Raw genomic sequence first — 17,962 nt, 5'->3', positions numbered from 1 at the left:
GTATGTAGAGACACAGACAGACCTCCTGTCTGTGTCTGTCCCTCTCGGCTTATTTGGCTGGTCCCGATGACACATGTTTCCCTGGCACACTTCCTCTAGCTTGTTTCTTAATTCCTGCAAAGACCGTATTGCTTTGTCCCTCCTTCCTGCTTGTCATCTCACTTCCCCTTTTACCCATGATGCTGACCTTCCATCCCTCCCCCTTTCTCTGTCACTTCCTCCTCCCTTCCTCTCTACCCCTCTCTCTGTCACTCTCTCATCCGTCCATCCTTCCTGTGACGTCTCTCTCTGACCAAGCACTGACCCTGTGTCGCTGTTGCATTCCGCTTGCTCACGATGCGGGCTTATGCATGCGTGCATGTTTTAGAGTCTGATCACGGCCACAGGCTTCTTCGGAAGGTACACACAAGTGTGTCGCTCACTCTGTGTCCTTTTACACCCGGCCGTCTTTTGGTTCCATGCCTCGGGACAGTTGAACGCCCTCTCCGCCAGAGAAGGGGTTCACAGGACAGTGGTGTCGCACCAGATAGGAGGATGAGTTGATTTGCGAGCGGATTAAGAAATACAAAGATCTACGGCAAATCAGGGGCATGAGAATGTTCAAAAGGGAACTAGGTGTGCGTGGTTGATATCGTTTTTTTTTTTAAGATGCTTGGCCTGGCCCCCACCTGCTTCGCGGCTCAGTGGAAACTGTGAAACGTGGAATTCTGTCTGATCCGATCTTTTTTGCTCTCTCCCTGCCTTTAGAAACAGACGACTATGCTGAGATCATCGATGAAGAGGACACCTACACCATGCCGTCCAGTGAGTCCACGAACACGAACACGAACACGAACACACACACACACACACACACACACACACACACACACACACACACACACACACACACACACACACACACACACACACACACACACACACACACACACACACCCGTGTTATCATATCTACCATGGCGTCATGTTGCTGACAGATAGCTGTTGCCTTGGCGATGTGACTGAAGTCTGTTTCCTCATAAACGTTCATGGCTGCTCATGCCTCATATGTAAATCGCAACGCTCATGAGAAAGAGGAAAGCGAGCGCACGGGGGGGGGGGTCTCAAGAGACAATTGAACCATTTCACTATTCATGAACCACTATGCGATGGTAGAGACAGCAGCAGCAGAGGAATCTAGGGATGGAGCTACATTCAGCCACACATTCCACTCAGATAGTTCACGGGTGCGTCCGCTGCCTCCGCAAGTCACATGACCAGTGGCGTGTTTGAATCGCCCCTGGAGACCCCTCCAACGCTGTGTCGATGGGAAATATCACCCAAAACAACCTTAGTGTCCTTCCTCCAGACCAAACATGGGCATGGATGCCTTATTTGAATTCAGTGTGTAGTGAGGTCGTTTACAATCAATATCCATCCATATTGATGAAATACACTGATCAACATTGCTGAAAAATGTACATGGCCTGTTTTAACCGTTTTGGATATTCAGTGGTAGAAGACAGAACTCCCGGCTGTTTATTATGGGATTTAGAATGAAAGTGCTGATAGTGGCCGAATGGAGGCCATCTTCAATTCTGTTCCGTTGATCTATGAACTGACTGTTAGTTGTTTGTGTTTTATGCTGTTGACCCTTCTCTGCCAGAATACTATGGACTAGAACAAGGTAACGATCAGAGTACGTGGAACTTCTGGTTACATTGTGATGCCAGTTTGATTTGGTGGTTGTGACTATTGTTTTTTATTTCCTTTTTTTTTCCGTTTTGCCTGTTCCTGTGAATTACAACTCTCTCCTATCTTCTACGTTCCCCTCCATATTTTTTCCCCCCTTTTTTGTCGATGTGTTGTCGGTCATTTGGTGAATACTGTGGTTGTTCCAAAACAAGGGTATTGGTAGTGCCACCTGTTCTGTACCCTCCAAGAGGGACCGACCTCTGTTGTGTGCGAGTACAGGATTAAATAGCCACGCACCTTCAAAAACATAGGTACTGTACGACCATTAGGGCGGCCGCCTTCTGTAATCACCCGAAACAACATATTGAATCGGCAATATGTTGTTTGTAATTTCTGAGCCAAGATGGCCATGGTCGGCCTTGGTTTAAGTACCAAAGCTAGATCCAATTGGTTCATCTGTGGCCTTCGAAAGGGTGAAAGAACATGTAGAGAAACAGATAAAGCGATAAAAGTGCAACTTCCTTGTGAACCATGTCCATTGTGTGCTTTCGAGGCTGTTGTGCGTCCTCGGTCCACGCGGCATGACTGGCTGCCGTTTGCTTTGTGTTAGTGTCGCATGCCGTCAGGTCTAGCCCTGGCTGATCAACCAAGCTTTCCAGAGCAGGAGTGCCCCGAACTCATTCTCTTAGATCAGGCCCACAAAATCCACCTGCACACAAATACCGTATGTTCCATTCCCCTGCTGTGAAGCTTGGTTTAAGTGTGTGTGTGTGTGTGTGTGTGTGTGTGTGTGTGTGTGTGTGTGTGTGTGTGTGTGTGTGTGTGTGTGTGTGTGTGTGTGTGTGTGTGTGTGTGTGTGTGTGTGTGTGTGTGTGTGTGTGTGTGTGTGCGTGTGTGAGTGACCTCTAGTGGCGGGTTCTTGTAATTAAACGTTCTGTGTGCGTGCACCTGTGTGTGGTTTTCCTCCCCCAGCGCGGGACTACGAGATCCTCCGGGACTGCATCGAGCTGGGGCGCTGCATAGGAGAGGGACAGTTTGGGGACGTGCACCAGGGCGTCTACGTCAGCCCGGTAGGCAGATGGTTTTATTCTGCATTGACTAGAATCCGGGTTGGAGTCCCAGAGAAAGTACCAAGTTCCTTTAGGTCGGGTTGGAGTCCCGACGTGGGTACCAAAGAGACTGTTGATCTGATCTTAAATACATTGCACTTTCTATTTGACTAATTTCTTTGCATATGTTTTCTTTTACTTAACTATTATTTAATTTTATTGTATGAGAATGTTTATACGTGAAGCACTTTGAGTCTGCCTTGTGTAGGAAAAGTGCTTTATAAATAAAGTTGCCTTGCCTTGCCTACATTCAGATGACCAAAAGACCAAATCGTCTGCCATCATATTTTCCCGTTCCGTTAGCAAGACGATTTGCCGTTGGAGCGTTGTCATAGAGATGATGCATGCGACCAAGGTGGCAGTTTTGAGAGTTTCTGGAGGTGTCTCTTATCGTATGTTTGGGTTTTTCCAGGACAACCCAGCTCTGTCGGTGGCCGTGAAGACGTGTAAGAACTCCACGTCGGACAGCGTCCGGGAGAAGTTCCTCCAGGAAGCTTGTGAGTTCCCTGTAGAGCTGGGTGATGAATCGATTTTTAACCGTAATTCGAATTTATGCTTTAGGACGATTTAAAAAAAATAAAAATAAGAAAATCTCTTTACAAAAAAATTAGAGATATGAACTTTATTTTTTGGGGTTGGAAGAAAATAAGTAGAATATCAACATGGCAGCATGCGCTGAAAAAAGTGAGTGTGTAGAGATCGCTTCAAGTCTGTTGCAACCAAAAGCAGCAGCACAACACATTTATTCCAACATCTTAAACTGAGGCACGCAGCAAAGTGGGAGATGTGTGTTATTTATTTAGCTTTTTTTAATCATTGCTATTCTTCAAATAAAATCCAAACTTAAAAAATATTAATATTTTTAATTTATGAAAAAAAAAAAAAAGATAAAAAATCGATAATCAAGACCTACTCCCCTGCTGTCGCGCTGTTGGTTTGATTGATAGTGTGTATCGGTAACACGCGTAACACAAATCATTCAGTTTGTCTGTAAGGGCGTTCCTTTCCCCCTTGCATATATTCCTCCATTGAATACATTGAATTGTCAACGTACATCTTTAAGGCAATGCTCAAAAAAACGATCAAATTATGAATACAGATGCACCAAACCTTACCACCACTAGGGGGAGCTACCTCTACCTACCCTCAGTTAGATTAAGAGTCCCTGCCGTACAACACAAAGGGAAACATGCCGTTGCTCTTGGGCTCGGTGTAACAGCGACGTCTTGATCTCCCTGTCTCTTTCTTCCTCCCCCACCTCGGTCCTCCCCAGTAACCATGCGGCAGTTCGACCACCCCCACATCGTCAAGCTGATGGGCGTGATCACGGACAACCCCGTGTGGATCATCATGGAGCTCTGCACCCTGGGGGAGGTGAGGAGCCCCCCTTCTCCCGTCCGGGCCGGGCTCCGGGGGAGGCCTTTGTGTCTCAGTGTTGTCTGCATAAGGGATGTTTTGAACCTATTCCCTATCCTCTTTCTCGGTCTCTTTCTCCCTCTCGCTCTGGCTCTGGCTCTTTTTCTTTCTCTCTCTTTCTCTCTCTCTCGCTCTCTATCACTCTCGCTCTCTCTCTCTCTCCCTCTCTCTCCCCCTCTCTCCCTCTCTCTCCCCCTCTCCCTCCCTCCCTCCAGCTGCGGTCCTTCCTGCAGGTGAGGAAGTACAGTCTGGACCTGGCCACTCTCATCCTGTACTCCTACCAGCTCAGCTTAGCCCTGGCCTATCTGGAGAGCAAGCGTTTTGTACACAGGTAAACACACACACACACACACACACACACACACACACACACACACACACACACACACACACACACACACACACACACACACACACACACACACACACACACACACACACCTTTTAACAATCGCCTTGTTAAAGGAGAGCCAAACCCTAAAACAACTTGATTTAGATTAGGATACAGAGTAGTGATTCGGGTTGATCCTGGTCCAAACCTTGCCTTGGTTGAATGGAGAGCTTAAATTACATAGTTGTCAGTTATTGCTTTTATATTAGCGCTGTGGTGTCCAACAAGTGAGATAAAATTCAAACAGATAAACATTACAGTTTGAATATGTGTGATTATTGCAGATGGCAGAAACCTACTGTGTTTTGACGCCATTCGGGGATTCTACCACTTAAAGCAGTTTGTTAGACTGAAAGAAAGATGATGATTTGTTTCCTCATACTGAAACAGTGTTGTTCCTATCTATTCCTCTATTCCCTTGTTTCTCTCCTTGTTCCTGCTTTCCTTGCGTCCTTCCTTCCTTCCTATGCTGCAGGGACATTGCAGCGCGGAACGTTCTGGTATCCACTATAGACTGCGTGAAGCTTGGAGACTTTGGTTTGTCCAGATACATGGAGGACAGCTCTTACTACAAAGGTGACGATTCAGCACACACACACACACACACATACTCACACGCAAAAATGCACACACCGCACGCCACAAACACACGCACAACACAAACACACGCGCACAACACAAACACACGCGCACAACACAAACACACGCGCACAACACAAACACACGCACAACCCACAAACGCACGCACAATGCACACACACACGCACACAATGCAAACACACACGCACGCGCACAATGCAAACACACTGCACACACACGCACTCAATCACAGTCTTAAGAGATGAGCTATTGTGCTATTCTCCCGTCTCCCAGCTTCCAAAGGTAAACTGCCTATTAAATGGATGGCACCAGAGTCCATTAACTTCAGGAGGTTCACGTCGGCCAGTGATGTCTGGATGTTCGGTAAGCTGCAGCTCCCACTTCCTGCGGTTCACATGCAGTAAATACTCCTTTAAAGATAACAATGGATAGATCTCGTGTTTAAGATCTCCACCAATAGCGTGTGTTGCATTAGTCTTACTTTGTGTTGGTGCTGGTGAACGAATCGATATGTCTTTAGCTTTGAACCCTTCTGAACCTGTAATGCCCCCATCTCCCCCCCACCCCCTCCCCCCCCCCCACCCCCTCCCCTCCTCAGGCGTGTGCATGTGGGAGATCCTCATGTACGGCATCAAGCCCTTCCAGGGCGTGAAGAACAACGACGTGATTGGCCGGATAGAGAACGGCGAGCGTCTGGCCATGCCCCCCCAGTGCCCGCCCACGCTGTACAGTCTGATGACCAAGTGCTGGTCGTACGACCCCGGCAAGAGGCCCCGCTTCACCGAGCTCAAGGCCCAGCTCAGGTAGGACAACCGGAAATGCGATTCTATTTTGGGCGGCAGAAGCTCAGGAGAAGCTGGTGACCTGAAGGTTGCAGGTTCGATCCCCGGCTCCTCCTAGCTTGAGTGTCGAGATGCCCTTGAGCAAGGCACCTGAACCCCAACTGCTCTCGACGAGCTGGCTGTCGCCTTGCGTGGCTGACTCCGCCGGCGTCGGTGTGTGAATGTGTGTGTGAATGTGTGTCTGAATGGGTGTATGTGAGGCAGTATTGTAAGGCGCTTTGGGCAGCCACTGGGTAGAAAAGCGATGTATTAATGCAGTCCATTTACACTTGCATTTGTACGGCACTTCATATTACTAGAATCTCAAAGTGCTAAAGAGAAGTGCAAATAAAATCTATGAGAATAAAATCAATTACAACAATTCAAAATGACCAATAAATGGTTTAAAAAAGTCAACCTACAAAAGAAAATTTTAGCAAAGTGCTTTTTTTAAAAATGTAGGTTTTAAGGCTTGTTTTAACCCTCCTGTTATGTTTGTTTGTCAGGGACAGTGATGGTGTTCCCGGGTCAATTTGACCCGGTGCATGTTTATTATCCAAAAGATGTCCTAAACCAAAAAACCCTGAATGACTGGGAACTCGATACAAACGGGTGCCGTGTGTCCTCGCCCGGCTGTGGCTCCCCAGACTGCGAGCAGATCGCTGGGTGATGGGGCCGCCCCTATCGGGTCTCTCTCGCAAAAGAGGTGCCTTACCTGGATGAGCCTCCCTGAACAAATAAAGGCAGATGGAGAATCGATATATATAGATCAGTCCCTCTAGAAAAACGCGGCGTTTTTTTGTGTTTGTTGCGGCCAAAAACCCTTGATTATGCGGCACGTTTTCTTAAAAAATGCGATGAAATATGCGGCATATTTATGCCATTTTATGCGATGAAATTGCGGGAACAAAAATTGTGAAAAATGCAGCTTTTAGATGGCGTTCACGTCGCGTAATAACAGGGGGAAATGGCTGCTCTTGTGTAAAGTAAACGCAAAATTCTTCAACTTTCTGCTTAGATATATGTGACTTTTTTGCAACGAAAATGCGGGGATTATGAAATCATGCAAGCACTTGAAATCATGCATGTGCGGCATATTTGAAAAAATGCGGCCCCTGCATGAATTTGCAGACTTTGGCTGAATATGCGTTGAATTATGCGATCGCATAATTGCGTTTTTCTGGAGGGACTGATAGAGTTATCAAAGTTGCCTGTATAGAAACCCCCCGTAAGCAGGCCTCCAGAAAGTAAAGGAACGCTTCGGCGACAGGCTGCACCATAACTCATAATCAAACAAGAACGACCAGCCCTGATATTAGACCAATCACAAGTCTGTTTCGAAGCAGCCCAGGGTCATTAGCCTTGCTACCATTAGCATTTCAGCATACTCAAGGAATATTGCGCTCATGACCTTTGCCCACATGCAATATATTCAGAAAATGCACATGTCGAGTTTCTTCATAATATTTCATCTTACAATTTTGTTACTCTGTCGGTTTGTAGTATAATAAGGACGCCTGCTGTATTTCACTCTTGTCCGAAGACTACTACATCTATATAGTCTTTGGTTGCAATTGTGCAATTGTTTTGGTGTTAACATGAACCTTTCGGCTCGTCTGGTTCCAGTGTGTCGTGCCCTTCATGGTGCATTGCAACGCTAGGGCACCCACCCCACCTCCATATATCATCCTCAGGGTCCACAGATTTATCTCCCTGGCTTAAACGGCTGTCTGTAAAACGTAGGGTTTAGTTTTCGGCTGCCTCGTGTCCTGACAAATCTTTATGACGCAGCGATTCGACTAGCGGTCCTGAATATACCGTCTGGGATTGATAAAATACCCTGTTATGTTATAGTGCGTGGGGTTCGCTTCACACCTTAGTAAACATAACGCAGACAGGGATTATTCCCAGCATTCCCAGTTTCTCCTCAGTGTGTGTCACGGATATTCATACGGGTTAGAATATATCTAAAGAATCGCGCTTCAGGGCGAGATGAGGCTTGCCACTCCTTCCGTTGAAGCAACAATATTTATTCAGGGATACCTGTAAATGGGGGCACTTATTTCACAATTAGTCGGACAGAACACCTCTTGGTGTCTGGGGAGGAACTAGCCAATGAATCACTGCATCGCTCCCTGTGGAGCGTGATGGATTGTATCGCCACCCAGACGTGATCCAGACACAGAGAAACCGACACGGGTTTCACAGGAAACGTGAAGACAATGGAGACGAGCTCTCCTCACTTCTGAAGAGGGATTCAGTGGCTAGTCACTGGAGCGGGGTGTTAGAAATGTGGGCAAAGGGCTTCAGTGGGTTTACAATATGATAGATATGTATTTATATATAAATAGCTATATATTTAAATATTATAAATACATATATGTTTTTGGACACAATTTCTGTGTATAAAAACAAGACATCACTAATTCTGATGTCACCGACACGCTTGTATGGATAGAACAATGCTTTCCTGCCAAAACTGCTTGTGGGGCCTAACACAGCAATGCAAAGCATGCTTATTCACAATAGTTTTATTATGAATACCGCAGCTGCGAAAAATCCTCTTGACCAAACTGGGCTGGGGAATCAAGCCAAATTTGAACCTCCACAGTCTAAAGAAAAGATATCAGGGGGAACCCTCTTTCTTTACACCACCCCGAATCTTTTTTCCAGCATGGTATAGTGTGCCTCAGCACAGCTTGGTTTGAGGATATCAAGCATCTTGCTTAAAGGGGACCTATTATGCTTTTTCGACTTTTATGACCTATAAACGTTTTTATAATGATTGATAGTCATGTTTAACCATACTAAGTGTCAAATAATGACGTAAATGCATTTCGACGTATTCCCTGCTGACAGTCTGGGGTGGCTGTGCAGAGCGCTAAACACTCGGGACAACGTTTGCGCTTCACTTGTTCCCATTTCCGGGAAATCATCTACGCAGAGGCACTCCTGCCACGCCCCCTTATGCCTGGTCAAATCTGCCCGCACGCGCGCTTCAAGGAAGTAGGTAACCAATCACAACGGAGTTGGGTTGGCAGGAGGGGGGCGAGGGGGCGGAGAAGGACGAAACCGAGCGTTGACAGAGAATGCTGAAAGCGGCCAGATGAGAGGAAGAGTTTCCCGAAAATCTACATCTTTTTTTTTTTTTTTTGTGATTCGTGTCAGGTTGCGCTATAGGAGTCATTAATAAGAAATGAAGACCAGAAAAGTAGTATAATAGGTTCTCTTTAAGGATTGGCCGTTTCACATACCCAATGAACATTGCGGGAAAGTCCATAAATCAGCACTCTAAACACAGTAAACGCTATTTAATTTCAATATCCGCATCATCATCAAGAATCACATCATTTATTTTCCTTGGGAACACACACATACACACACACACACAGTCACACACAGTCACACACACAGTCACACACACACACACAGTCACACACACAGTCAGACACACGCACGCACGCACGCACGCACGCACGCACGCACGCACGCACGCACGCGCGCGCGCACACACACACACACACGCACACGCACACACACGGAGGTGGTTACGAGCCTAGAAGCAGCGTGAGTCACACCTCTGAACGCCACCCCCTGTTTTTCATTCTTTCTTGCTTCCTTTTTTTTTTTTTCTCCTTTTTATGACCTCAGCTACCCTGGCCCTGTCTCCCCCTTCCCCACCTCCTCCAACCCCCTCACCCCTTCCCCCCTCCCTCCCCTTCATCCTCATCCTCGTCCCCGTCTCTGTGCTGCTGCCACTCAGGGGGGGGCCGTACACAGCCAACAGCCTCGGTTGGAGCGGTGGCTTTCAGGGGCGTTCGTGTTCAATACCCCTGCACGTGCGCTCTGAGATCACCGTCCATCGCAGAAGAGGAAATCACATTTGAGTCGTTTCAAATGAGTACGTCTTTGAAATTTGCGGTATCGGAATACTATATCGGAAAGTGCATTAAGTGGATCAACCTTGCCTTGTAATCTGTCGCCTTGCAACCGTTTGTATTTGCGTCAAATCGTCTTGTCGTACGGCCATAGCTGAGTGCTGTGTCTTAGAGACCGAGGCAGTGTGTACGGGTTGTCGTGCCTATTAAAAGAATCCTGTACGGTTAATAAAGGGATGCATATGAATCGGTTAACGTTTGGTGGGTCCAGTATTTTATATCATAATACCAATTATAGAACACTACTGCCAACTATGCAAACCCTAAGCTTCTGCTACATTTTTCCTTAAGGGCAGAGAGAGAGTGTGTGTGTGTGGGTGTGGGTGTGGGTGTGTGTGTGTGTGTGTACACAGTGGGCAGCTGCCAGGAGCTACAGTCTTTCAAAGGCCGTAGCTTAGGAGGGAGGGGAGGGGAGAGGGAGAAGGAAAGAAAGGGATTGGAAGGAGAGATGGAAAGAGGAGGACGGCAGGCCAGCTTAAAGGCTGCGCTCCCATGGTCAAATCGGTAGTAGTTGACAGGAGCTTCCACCGGTTTTCTTCCCACTGATCAAACCACAATCTAAATTGAAGTCATTTGGGCCTGATCCCGGTCGGATTACCTCTTAAACCCTGTGATTTTGTCTTATTTTGATTAATCATTTTTTTTGGGTTGAGGGGGGGCGCTTTGCTCTCTCCCGTCGTTGGTGAGTACATGATGTTGGAACCTTTTTCTTTTTTTGAGATTCATTCGTTTAAATGCCCTGCTGAGCTTGACTATGCCTTTCCATTAGCGCCCTTGGCATATGCTGCGACTTGTAGTTCGACAACTATTACCGAAAGGATTTTGTCATTGTAGACCAGAGTCTAACTCGGCTCACACGAATCGCTGTTCAATTCATGAGGTGTTGAAGCATTAGAAAATGAAGTGTGCAATCTTGGCCCAACTTTTCAAATTTCCTCAAAGCCGACGTGTCACCCCACTGAATCCGGGCCACATCTGGTGCGCAAAGCCCTTTAATGTGCTGCAAAATGTTTGACATTTATGTGATTGTATTCATCACTGCCTTTCACATTACTCCAGGCCCTTATTTTTTTCAAGGGCACATCTTTAGTCAGCTCAGCACGGCCACAAGAGGTCCTTCACTGCCGTGGCCTGTGTAATATAACGTACAATATAACGCAAGGAATAGGGGTTTCAATATCATTGATATTTCTCATTATTTATTAACCTGTTTCACTGATGGGTGAAACAAGAAAACTTGCCATTTCTGTTTATCTGAAGTGTAACCAAACACTATTGGGGACGGCAGGCCACACCACGCCAAACCAAATCCATGCCATCTGATGTCATGTGAACATTATTATTAATAGCAAGTGACTTCACAGGAAATGTTTCGGCCAATTAAGAAGAGCTACGATAGTGTTTCACTCTCACCACAGAGGGTAGTCGTCCCTAAGGCAGGGATCAAGTGTTTGAAAGTCCCATCGCTGCAGTAAATATTCACCATAAAATGCCCCACGTTTTCAACACTATCATCCCGTTTGTGTAAGGCACTACAAACAGAAGACCTGCGGCCTCATGAATGCATTTCCTGAGCATAATTTTGCCATCTGTCCAGAAGTATTGTAAGACTTGTGTTCCACCGTAGTCAGTAGATATAGCCCGTTCTAATGTCTGTTTTACAGGTCAAAAGGTGTGTATAAGCCAGTACCTTAGCGACAGAGACTAAAGGTTACTTTGGCCGATAAGTCTGCTTGCAGTACAGTTCACTGCACCACAATGCTCATTCAGAAAGATAAACCAGCAGGGCAATACCCAGACGCGGTCGGCTATAGTAACTGTGGAACACACCTCTAAACCATCTCTAAACCAGAATTGCCCAGACCAGAACACACCAGGGCATGCTGCCCATTGGCCCAAAACCAAGCAATTCAAACCGGTGGAGGAATGTCTGACGGTGTTACCTTATAACTCAGAGTAGGTGTTACACGGGAGAGAGCACGGTTTCCATGCCAACTTGCCCTATATAAGTAAAGCTAAGTAGCCTCTTGTTATTCCAGCTGCGGATAGTCTGAGGGGGGGGGGGGGGGGGGAGAGTTTAATGTGCATACACATTAAACTACGTATGCATATATGAATGCATCCACTATACACAAATATATATATATATATATATATATATATATATATATATATATATATACACAAATATATATATATATAAGAACTCGCATACTTAAGCATTTTTTAATTAATGTTAAGAATCTGGAAACTTCAGAGTACCACATCAGGTTATTCTAGGGTAGTTTTCAATCGAGCAAATTTAACAAGAGACCACAGTGGATTTAGATATTTGTCTATTTTAATTGTCAGTAGCACAGCTGTTGGTGTTTGTTTTTTTTCTGCCTCAGATGTTGATTTAAAAGACAGACCGTCAAGAGAATGACACAACACGCACACACGCACACACACACACACACACACACACACACACACACACACACACACACACACACACACACACACACACACACACACACACACACACACACACACACACACACACACACACACACAGAGAGAGCAGGATAGGACAGGAGGTTGTGCCTCTGCCAGGAATAGGGCTTCCCCTAGAGAGAGCGAGAGGCAGAGAGAGAGAGAGAGAGAGATTGTCTGTGGAATGTGGGCGTGTGTTTGTGTGAACCGTCTGGATTCATCTCCCATGGAGTTTGGTGACACAAGGATCACCAAACGCCCTTTGTTCTCTCACTGTCTTTAATTTTGTATTGACTATTTTCCCATGGCGGAGGTTAGCTCGTTTACGTTTATCTACAAAGAAACAGTGTGCTCTCTGTCTGACTGACTTCCATCCTTTTTTACAGATTCATAGGTGATTCATGTTCTTGTACACAGCCTGGATAATATTGTTTGAATGCGCCTTACCCTAATTCTAGCATCTTAAAATGGTACACTGTGCATGTGTTTGCACGTGTATATGTATGTGTTTTATTATGTGCACTGGAAATACAGAACGCACACACACACACCGTCACGTGGAAAAATCTAATGACGACGAGTGACATAAAAGGCACACGGCGGCCATCAAATAGGAAAGAAAATCGTTTTTGAGATCAGATAATGTCGTTAAGTTGTATTGCTGTCCTATGTCAATGTTTCCATTCCAGCACCATCCTAGAGGAGGAGAAGGCCCAGCAGAAGGAGAGGAACCGGATGGAGATGAGGCGGCAGGTCACCATGTCATGGGACTCAGGAGGCGCAGAGGAAGCCCCGCCCAAGGTAAGACGCTGGGGCTATACCGGGGTGTGCTGTGTGCGTGCGTGTGTGTGTGTGTGTGTGCATTTGTGCTATCTACGCTTGTTCGTTTATGTCCGTCTCCTCACGATAACATCCGAAAGCTCTCTCGCTCTCTCTCTCACTCGCGCTCTGTGTCACTGTCTCTATTTCTGTGTCTCCTTCGTTGTCTCTGTCGTCCTTCTGTCTCTCCATCTCTCTGTCTCTCTCTCTGTCACTGTCTCTATCTCTGTGTCTCTGTCGTCCTTCTGTCTCTGTCTTCTCTTTCTCCGTCTCTGTCTGTAACTCTGTCTCTGTCTTCTCTTTCTCTGTCTCTGTCTGTAACTCTGTCTCTGTCTTCTCTTTCTCTGTCTCTCTCTGTAACTCTGTCTCTGTCTTCTCTTTCTATGTCTCTGTCTCTGTCGCCGGCTCTCTCTCTCTCTCTCTCTCTCTCTCTCTCTCTCTCTCTCTCTCTCTCTCTCTCTCTCTCTCTCTCTCTCTCTTTCTCTTTCTTTCTCTTTCTCTTTCTCTTTCTCTCTCTCCCCTCTCTCTCTCTCTCTCTCTCTCTCCCCTCTCTCTCTCTCTCTCTCTCTCCTCTCTGTCTCTCTCTCTCTCTCTCTCTCTCTCTCTCTCTGCTTCAGTGTTGATGTGCCTGGGTCTATAAACAGCAGCTCATGCATAGAGCAAACAATCTCATTTCAGCAGTCATTGTCTGGCACTGTTAGACTTTGCTCTACAATGTTTGTCCTAATTTCTTTGTCAACAATTACACCATCCCTATTGAATCCAAAGGGCCTGAGCACTTACTGTAGTATGAATCTGTAAGTGGATATTTGAATCTGTCAGTGGTTTATTTTCTTGTTGTCTGCATTAAGTTAAGTAATGAAATCAAATGACTTGGAATGTACTTCAGCTTCAGGATTCTGGAATCACTAGTTGGGCTTGTGCACTGTGTCACTGTAAACAAATAGAACCTCACAGGGATCTGAGACTTGGTGAAAGGGTATTCATCTGACATGTTCAAGTTGTTGAAGATATTTAGTTCCATGTTGATGTCCAGCAGATGGCAGTGTGGGTTCAAAGGGTTCTTTTAAAGGGGACCTATTATGCTTTTTTTCGACTTTTATGACCTATAAACGTTGTTATAATGATTGATAGTCATGTTTAACCATACACAAAAATCGATGTAGATTTTCGGGAAACTCTTCCTCTCATCTGGGCGCTTTCAGCATTCTCTGTCAGCGCTCGGTTTCGTCCTCCTCCGCCCCCTTGCCCCCCTCCTGCCAACCCAACTCCGTTGTGATTGGTTACCTTCCTTGGAGCGCGCGTGCGGGCAGATTTGACCAGGCATATGGGGGCGTGGCAGGAGTGCCTCTACGGAGATGATTTCCCGGAAATGTGAACAAGTGAATCGCAAACGTTGTCCCAAGTGTTTAGCGCTCTGCACAGCCACCCCAGACTGTCAGCAGGGAATACGTCGAAATGTACGTCATTATTTGACACTTTAGTATGGTTAAACATGACTATCAATCATTATAACAACGTTTATAGGTCATAAAAGTCGAAAAAGCATAATAGGTCCCCTTTAAAGCTCCTCTTCCTTGTCCAGAGACAGAAACAGCTGGCTCAGACCCATACCATACAAGGCCTTTGTAGGTTCCACATAAGTCAACTTTACTTGCATAGCCATTATTCACAGTTCGGTTCAGGTGCTTCCCACGCTATGCTATACAACCACCCCGAATCCTGATCTCTCTATAGGGCAGGAAATGATCAGGGATGAAACCACGAGAAGGAACAGCGCCAGAGGGATCCCTCCTTCCAGAGATGGCTAGGAGTGCAATAGGCGGATGGAACAGACACATTGGTAGCACAACGAGCAAAACAATCAAAGTTAGTTAGTTAGTAGGATGGGAAAATCCTAACCTTTTGGAAAAGTCCTCATATTTTCAGATTTTTCTTCTATTCATTTTTCGACCCTCTGCCTCTTCCTGCCTGTCTGTCTGTCTGTCTGCCTGCCTGCCTGTCTGTCTGTCTGTCTGTCTGTCTGTCTGTCTGTCTGTCTGTCTGTCTGTCTGTCTGTCTGTCTGTCTGTCTGTCTGTCTGTCTGTCTGTCTGTCTGTCTGTCTGCGTGCACCCGATGTACTCTTTCTGTCCCTCGTTTTGTCTCCCTCCTCCTCCTCCTCCTCCCTAACGTTTCTCCTCCCTGTGTGTCTCTCTGTCCCCTCTCTGTCTCTCTGTCCCCTGCGTGTCTCTCTGTCCCCTCTCTGTCTCTCTGTCCCCTGTGTGTCTCTCTGTCCCCTGTGTGTCTCTCTGTCCCCTCTCTGTCTCTCTGTCCCCTCTCTGTCTCTCTGTCCCCTCTCTGTCTCTCTGTCCCCTCTCTGTCTCTCTGTCCCCTGTGTGTCTCTCTGTCCCCTCTCTGTCTCTCTGTCCCCTGTGTGTCTCTCTGTCCCCTCTCTGTCTCTCTGTCCCCTCTCTGTGTGCTCCTCTATTCCTCTCGCGGTGTGGTCCAGTGAAGGTAGAAGCCCATTTGTACCACCTGAGGAATTCACCTAACGTTAATGTTGAGCCTCCCTCAAATACACTTCCACCAAGGGAAACTCTCTTTTCAACCCCTTTTGCACAAACATCATCTTAACACATCAGCCAACCAACCATAAACCAACAGAGACCAGTGCTGTTAGAATAATGTTTTCTGTGCGTGTGTTTTACGTATCGAGGACTTGATGGTTGTAAAAAGGGTTGCGACTCCACCAAAGTCCTCTGTTGACTGTTGGATCACGAAACATGTTTGCCTTCTTACTCGTTCATCCACAGGGTGTTCTTTTTTACGATCATGTTGCCAGCACAACGATTTTTGGTGGACGTTCGTCGTAGTGTTTGTTGCCCACATGTTCCATCCACATCAAACCCCCCCCCCCTCCCCAAAAGACCCAGCAGGCAAACCCAACAAGTAGAACCCAGAGATCCGCAAACAAAGCATGCCGTGCCATTTATACCATTGTTCCTTCCATGTTTATATGCTTGCGTTTCAAGCGAGCGTTTCTGCGTTTGAAAGGGTTGCAATGACCGATTGCCCGTCCGTGAAACACCGTGTTCAGATCAACATCTGACCCGTCCACTCAACATAGCTCTCATCCAGAGGCGGTCGGAGAAAGGAAAGGCCCCTTTTACGTTTCGACTACAGTGTCACACTTATTGAACTGGATTTGTTCTTCGCGTGTGGCCAACTATTTATTAGAAAAATGCACATTTCTTTGTTTGTTCATCCTCTCCTCTCTCCCTTCCTCTCTCTCTCCCCCCGTCTCCCTCTCTCTCTCCCCCCCCGTCTCCCTCTCTCTCTCCCCCCGTCTCCCTCTCTCTCTCCCCCCCGTCTCCCTCTCTCTCTCCCCCCGTCTCCCTCTCTCTCTCCCCCCCGTCTCCCTCTCTCTCTCCCCCCCCCGTCTCCCTCTCTCTCTCCCCCCGTCTCCCTCTCTCTCTCCCCCCGTCTCCCTCCCTCTCTCTCCCCCTCCTCCCTCTCCTCCCCTCTCTCCCCCAGCCGAGCCGGCCCGGTTACCCCAGCCCACGCTCCAGTGAGGGGTTCTACCCGGGCCCCCAGCACCAGGGCCACTACCAGGTATGCGGGGCCCCTTCTGTCTCCTCAGGAGTTACGGGTGCCCTCAACAGCGCCTGAGACCGTTCAGTCGATTTACGTCGTGAGACATCTGGCGCCGACGTCCGTCTGTTCTGAGGCTGGGGGTGAACTTTACGCTGTGTACACGCAGCGTATATTGAAGAGGGTTATTAAAAATAAGAACAGACATAAAGTATGTTGAATGACGTATGGTATTCCGTGAGCGCCTCGATTTCCTTTTGGGTTTAGTTCTTGATGTGTAAATGTATGGGAATGGATTTGTGATGTCATTTCTTCACGGGGATAGGGTTATTGTGTACTTCTAAACCTTCAGGGGGCAGCGACCCTGACATAGTAGTCCAATGGGTAGTTGCTGCTTAATTAGGCTCCTTAATACATCTCTCTCTCTCTCTCTCTCTCTCCCTCTCCCTCTCCGTCTCCGTCTCTGTCTCTGTCTCTGTCTCTGTCTCTCTCTCTGTCTTTCTCTGTCTCTCTCTCTCTCTCTCTCTCTGTCTTTCTCTGTCTCTCTCTCTCTCTCTCTCCCTCTCTCTCCCCCCGGTCTCCTCTCCCCCAGATGTCGGGGTACCCGGGCCCCCACACGCTCCCCTCGGTGCCCAGTGCCCTGTACCCGCCGCCCGCCGCCCTTCTGGACACGCACCACGCCCACACCCACCCCCGGCACCACGTCCACTCCCACGGCCCGCACCTGGGCCCCCACCTGGGCCCGGCCCACGGGGCGGACATGGCCCTCTGGGGCTCCGGCCTGGAGGTAGACGACGCACGGGGCCACAACGCACGGGGCCACAACGCACAGGGCCACAACGCACGGGGCCACAACCAGCTCCTAGTTCTGACCAAAGATGGCCGACACCGCAGAGAGTTAACTCAATTAACTCGAGAATTGATTCGGCAAAATAATTAACTGTCAGTCCCTCCAGATATATGCAGCGTTTTTTTGTGATTGTCGCGGCCAAAAATCCTTGATTATGCGGCACGTTTTCTTAAAAAATGCGATGAATATGCGGCATATTTATGCAATTTTATGTGATGAAATTGTGGGAACTTGCACAATATGCGGGAACTTGCATAAAAATGCATCTTTTCGATGACGTTCAAGTCGCGTAAATACGT

General features: G+C 47.3%; 1 protein-coding gene across 1 annotated transcript in view; it reads left to right on the top strand.

Moving 5' to 3' along the window:
* Positions 1 to 17,962, top strand: part of LOC130383751 (focal adhesion kinase 1-like) — a 47,496-nt gene that overhangs the window by 17,440 nt on the left and 12,094 nt on the right. Inside the window, exons 14-25 of the mRNA XM_056591525.1 lie at positions 748 to 804; positions 1,645 to 1,665; positions 2,646 to 2,743; positions 3,195 to 3,279; positions 4,056 to 4,156; positions 4,414 to 4,529; positions 5,065 to 5,165; positions 5,463 to 5,552; positions 5,788 to 5,992; positions 13,113 to 13,224; positions 16,757 to 16,834; positions 17,406 to 17,600. Coding sequence (XP_056447500.1) covers positions 748 to 804; positions 1,645 to 1,665; positions 2,646 to 2,743; positions 3,195 to 3,279; positions 4,056 to 4,156; positions 4,414 to 4,529; positions 5,065 to 5,165; positions 5,463 to 5,552; positions 5,788 to 5,992; positions 13,113 to 13,224; positions 16,757 to 16,834; positions 17,406 to 17,600 — 1,259 coding nt within the window. The remainder of the gene's footprint in view (positions 1 to 747; positions 805 to 1,644; positions 1,666 to 2,645; positions 2,744 to 3,194; positions 3,280 to 4,055; positions 4,157 to 4,413; positions 4,530 to 5,064; positions 5,166 to 5,462; positions 5,553 to 5,787; positions 5,993 to 13,112; positions 13,225 to 16,756; positions 16,835 to 17,405; positions 17,601 to 17,962) is intronic.

This window comes from Gadus chalcogrammus, chromosome 6 (genome assembly GCF_026213295.1).
Source record: "Gadus chalcogrammus isolate NIFS_2021 chromosome 6, NIFS_Gcha_1.0, whole genome shotgun sequence".
Lineage (NCBI taxonomy): Eukaryota > Metazoa > Chordata > Actinopteri > Gadiformes > Gadidae > Gadus > Gadus chalcogrammus.
Note: the sequence above shows the minus strand (reverse complement) of the source record. Positions and strands in the feature narration are given on the sequence as shown.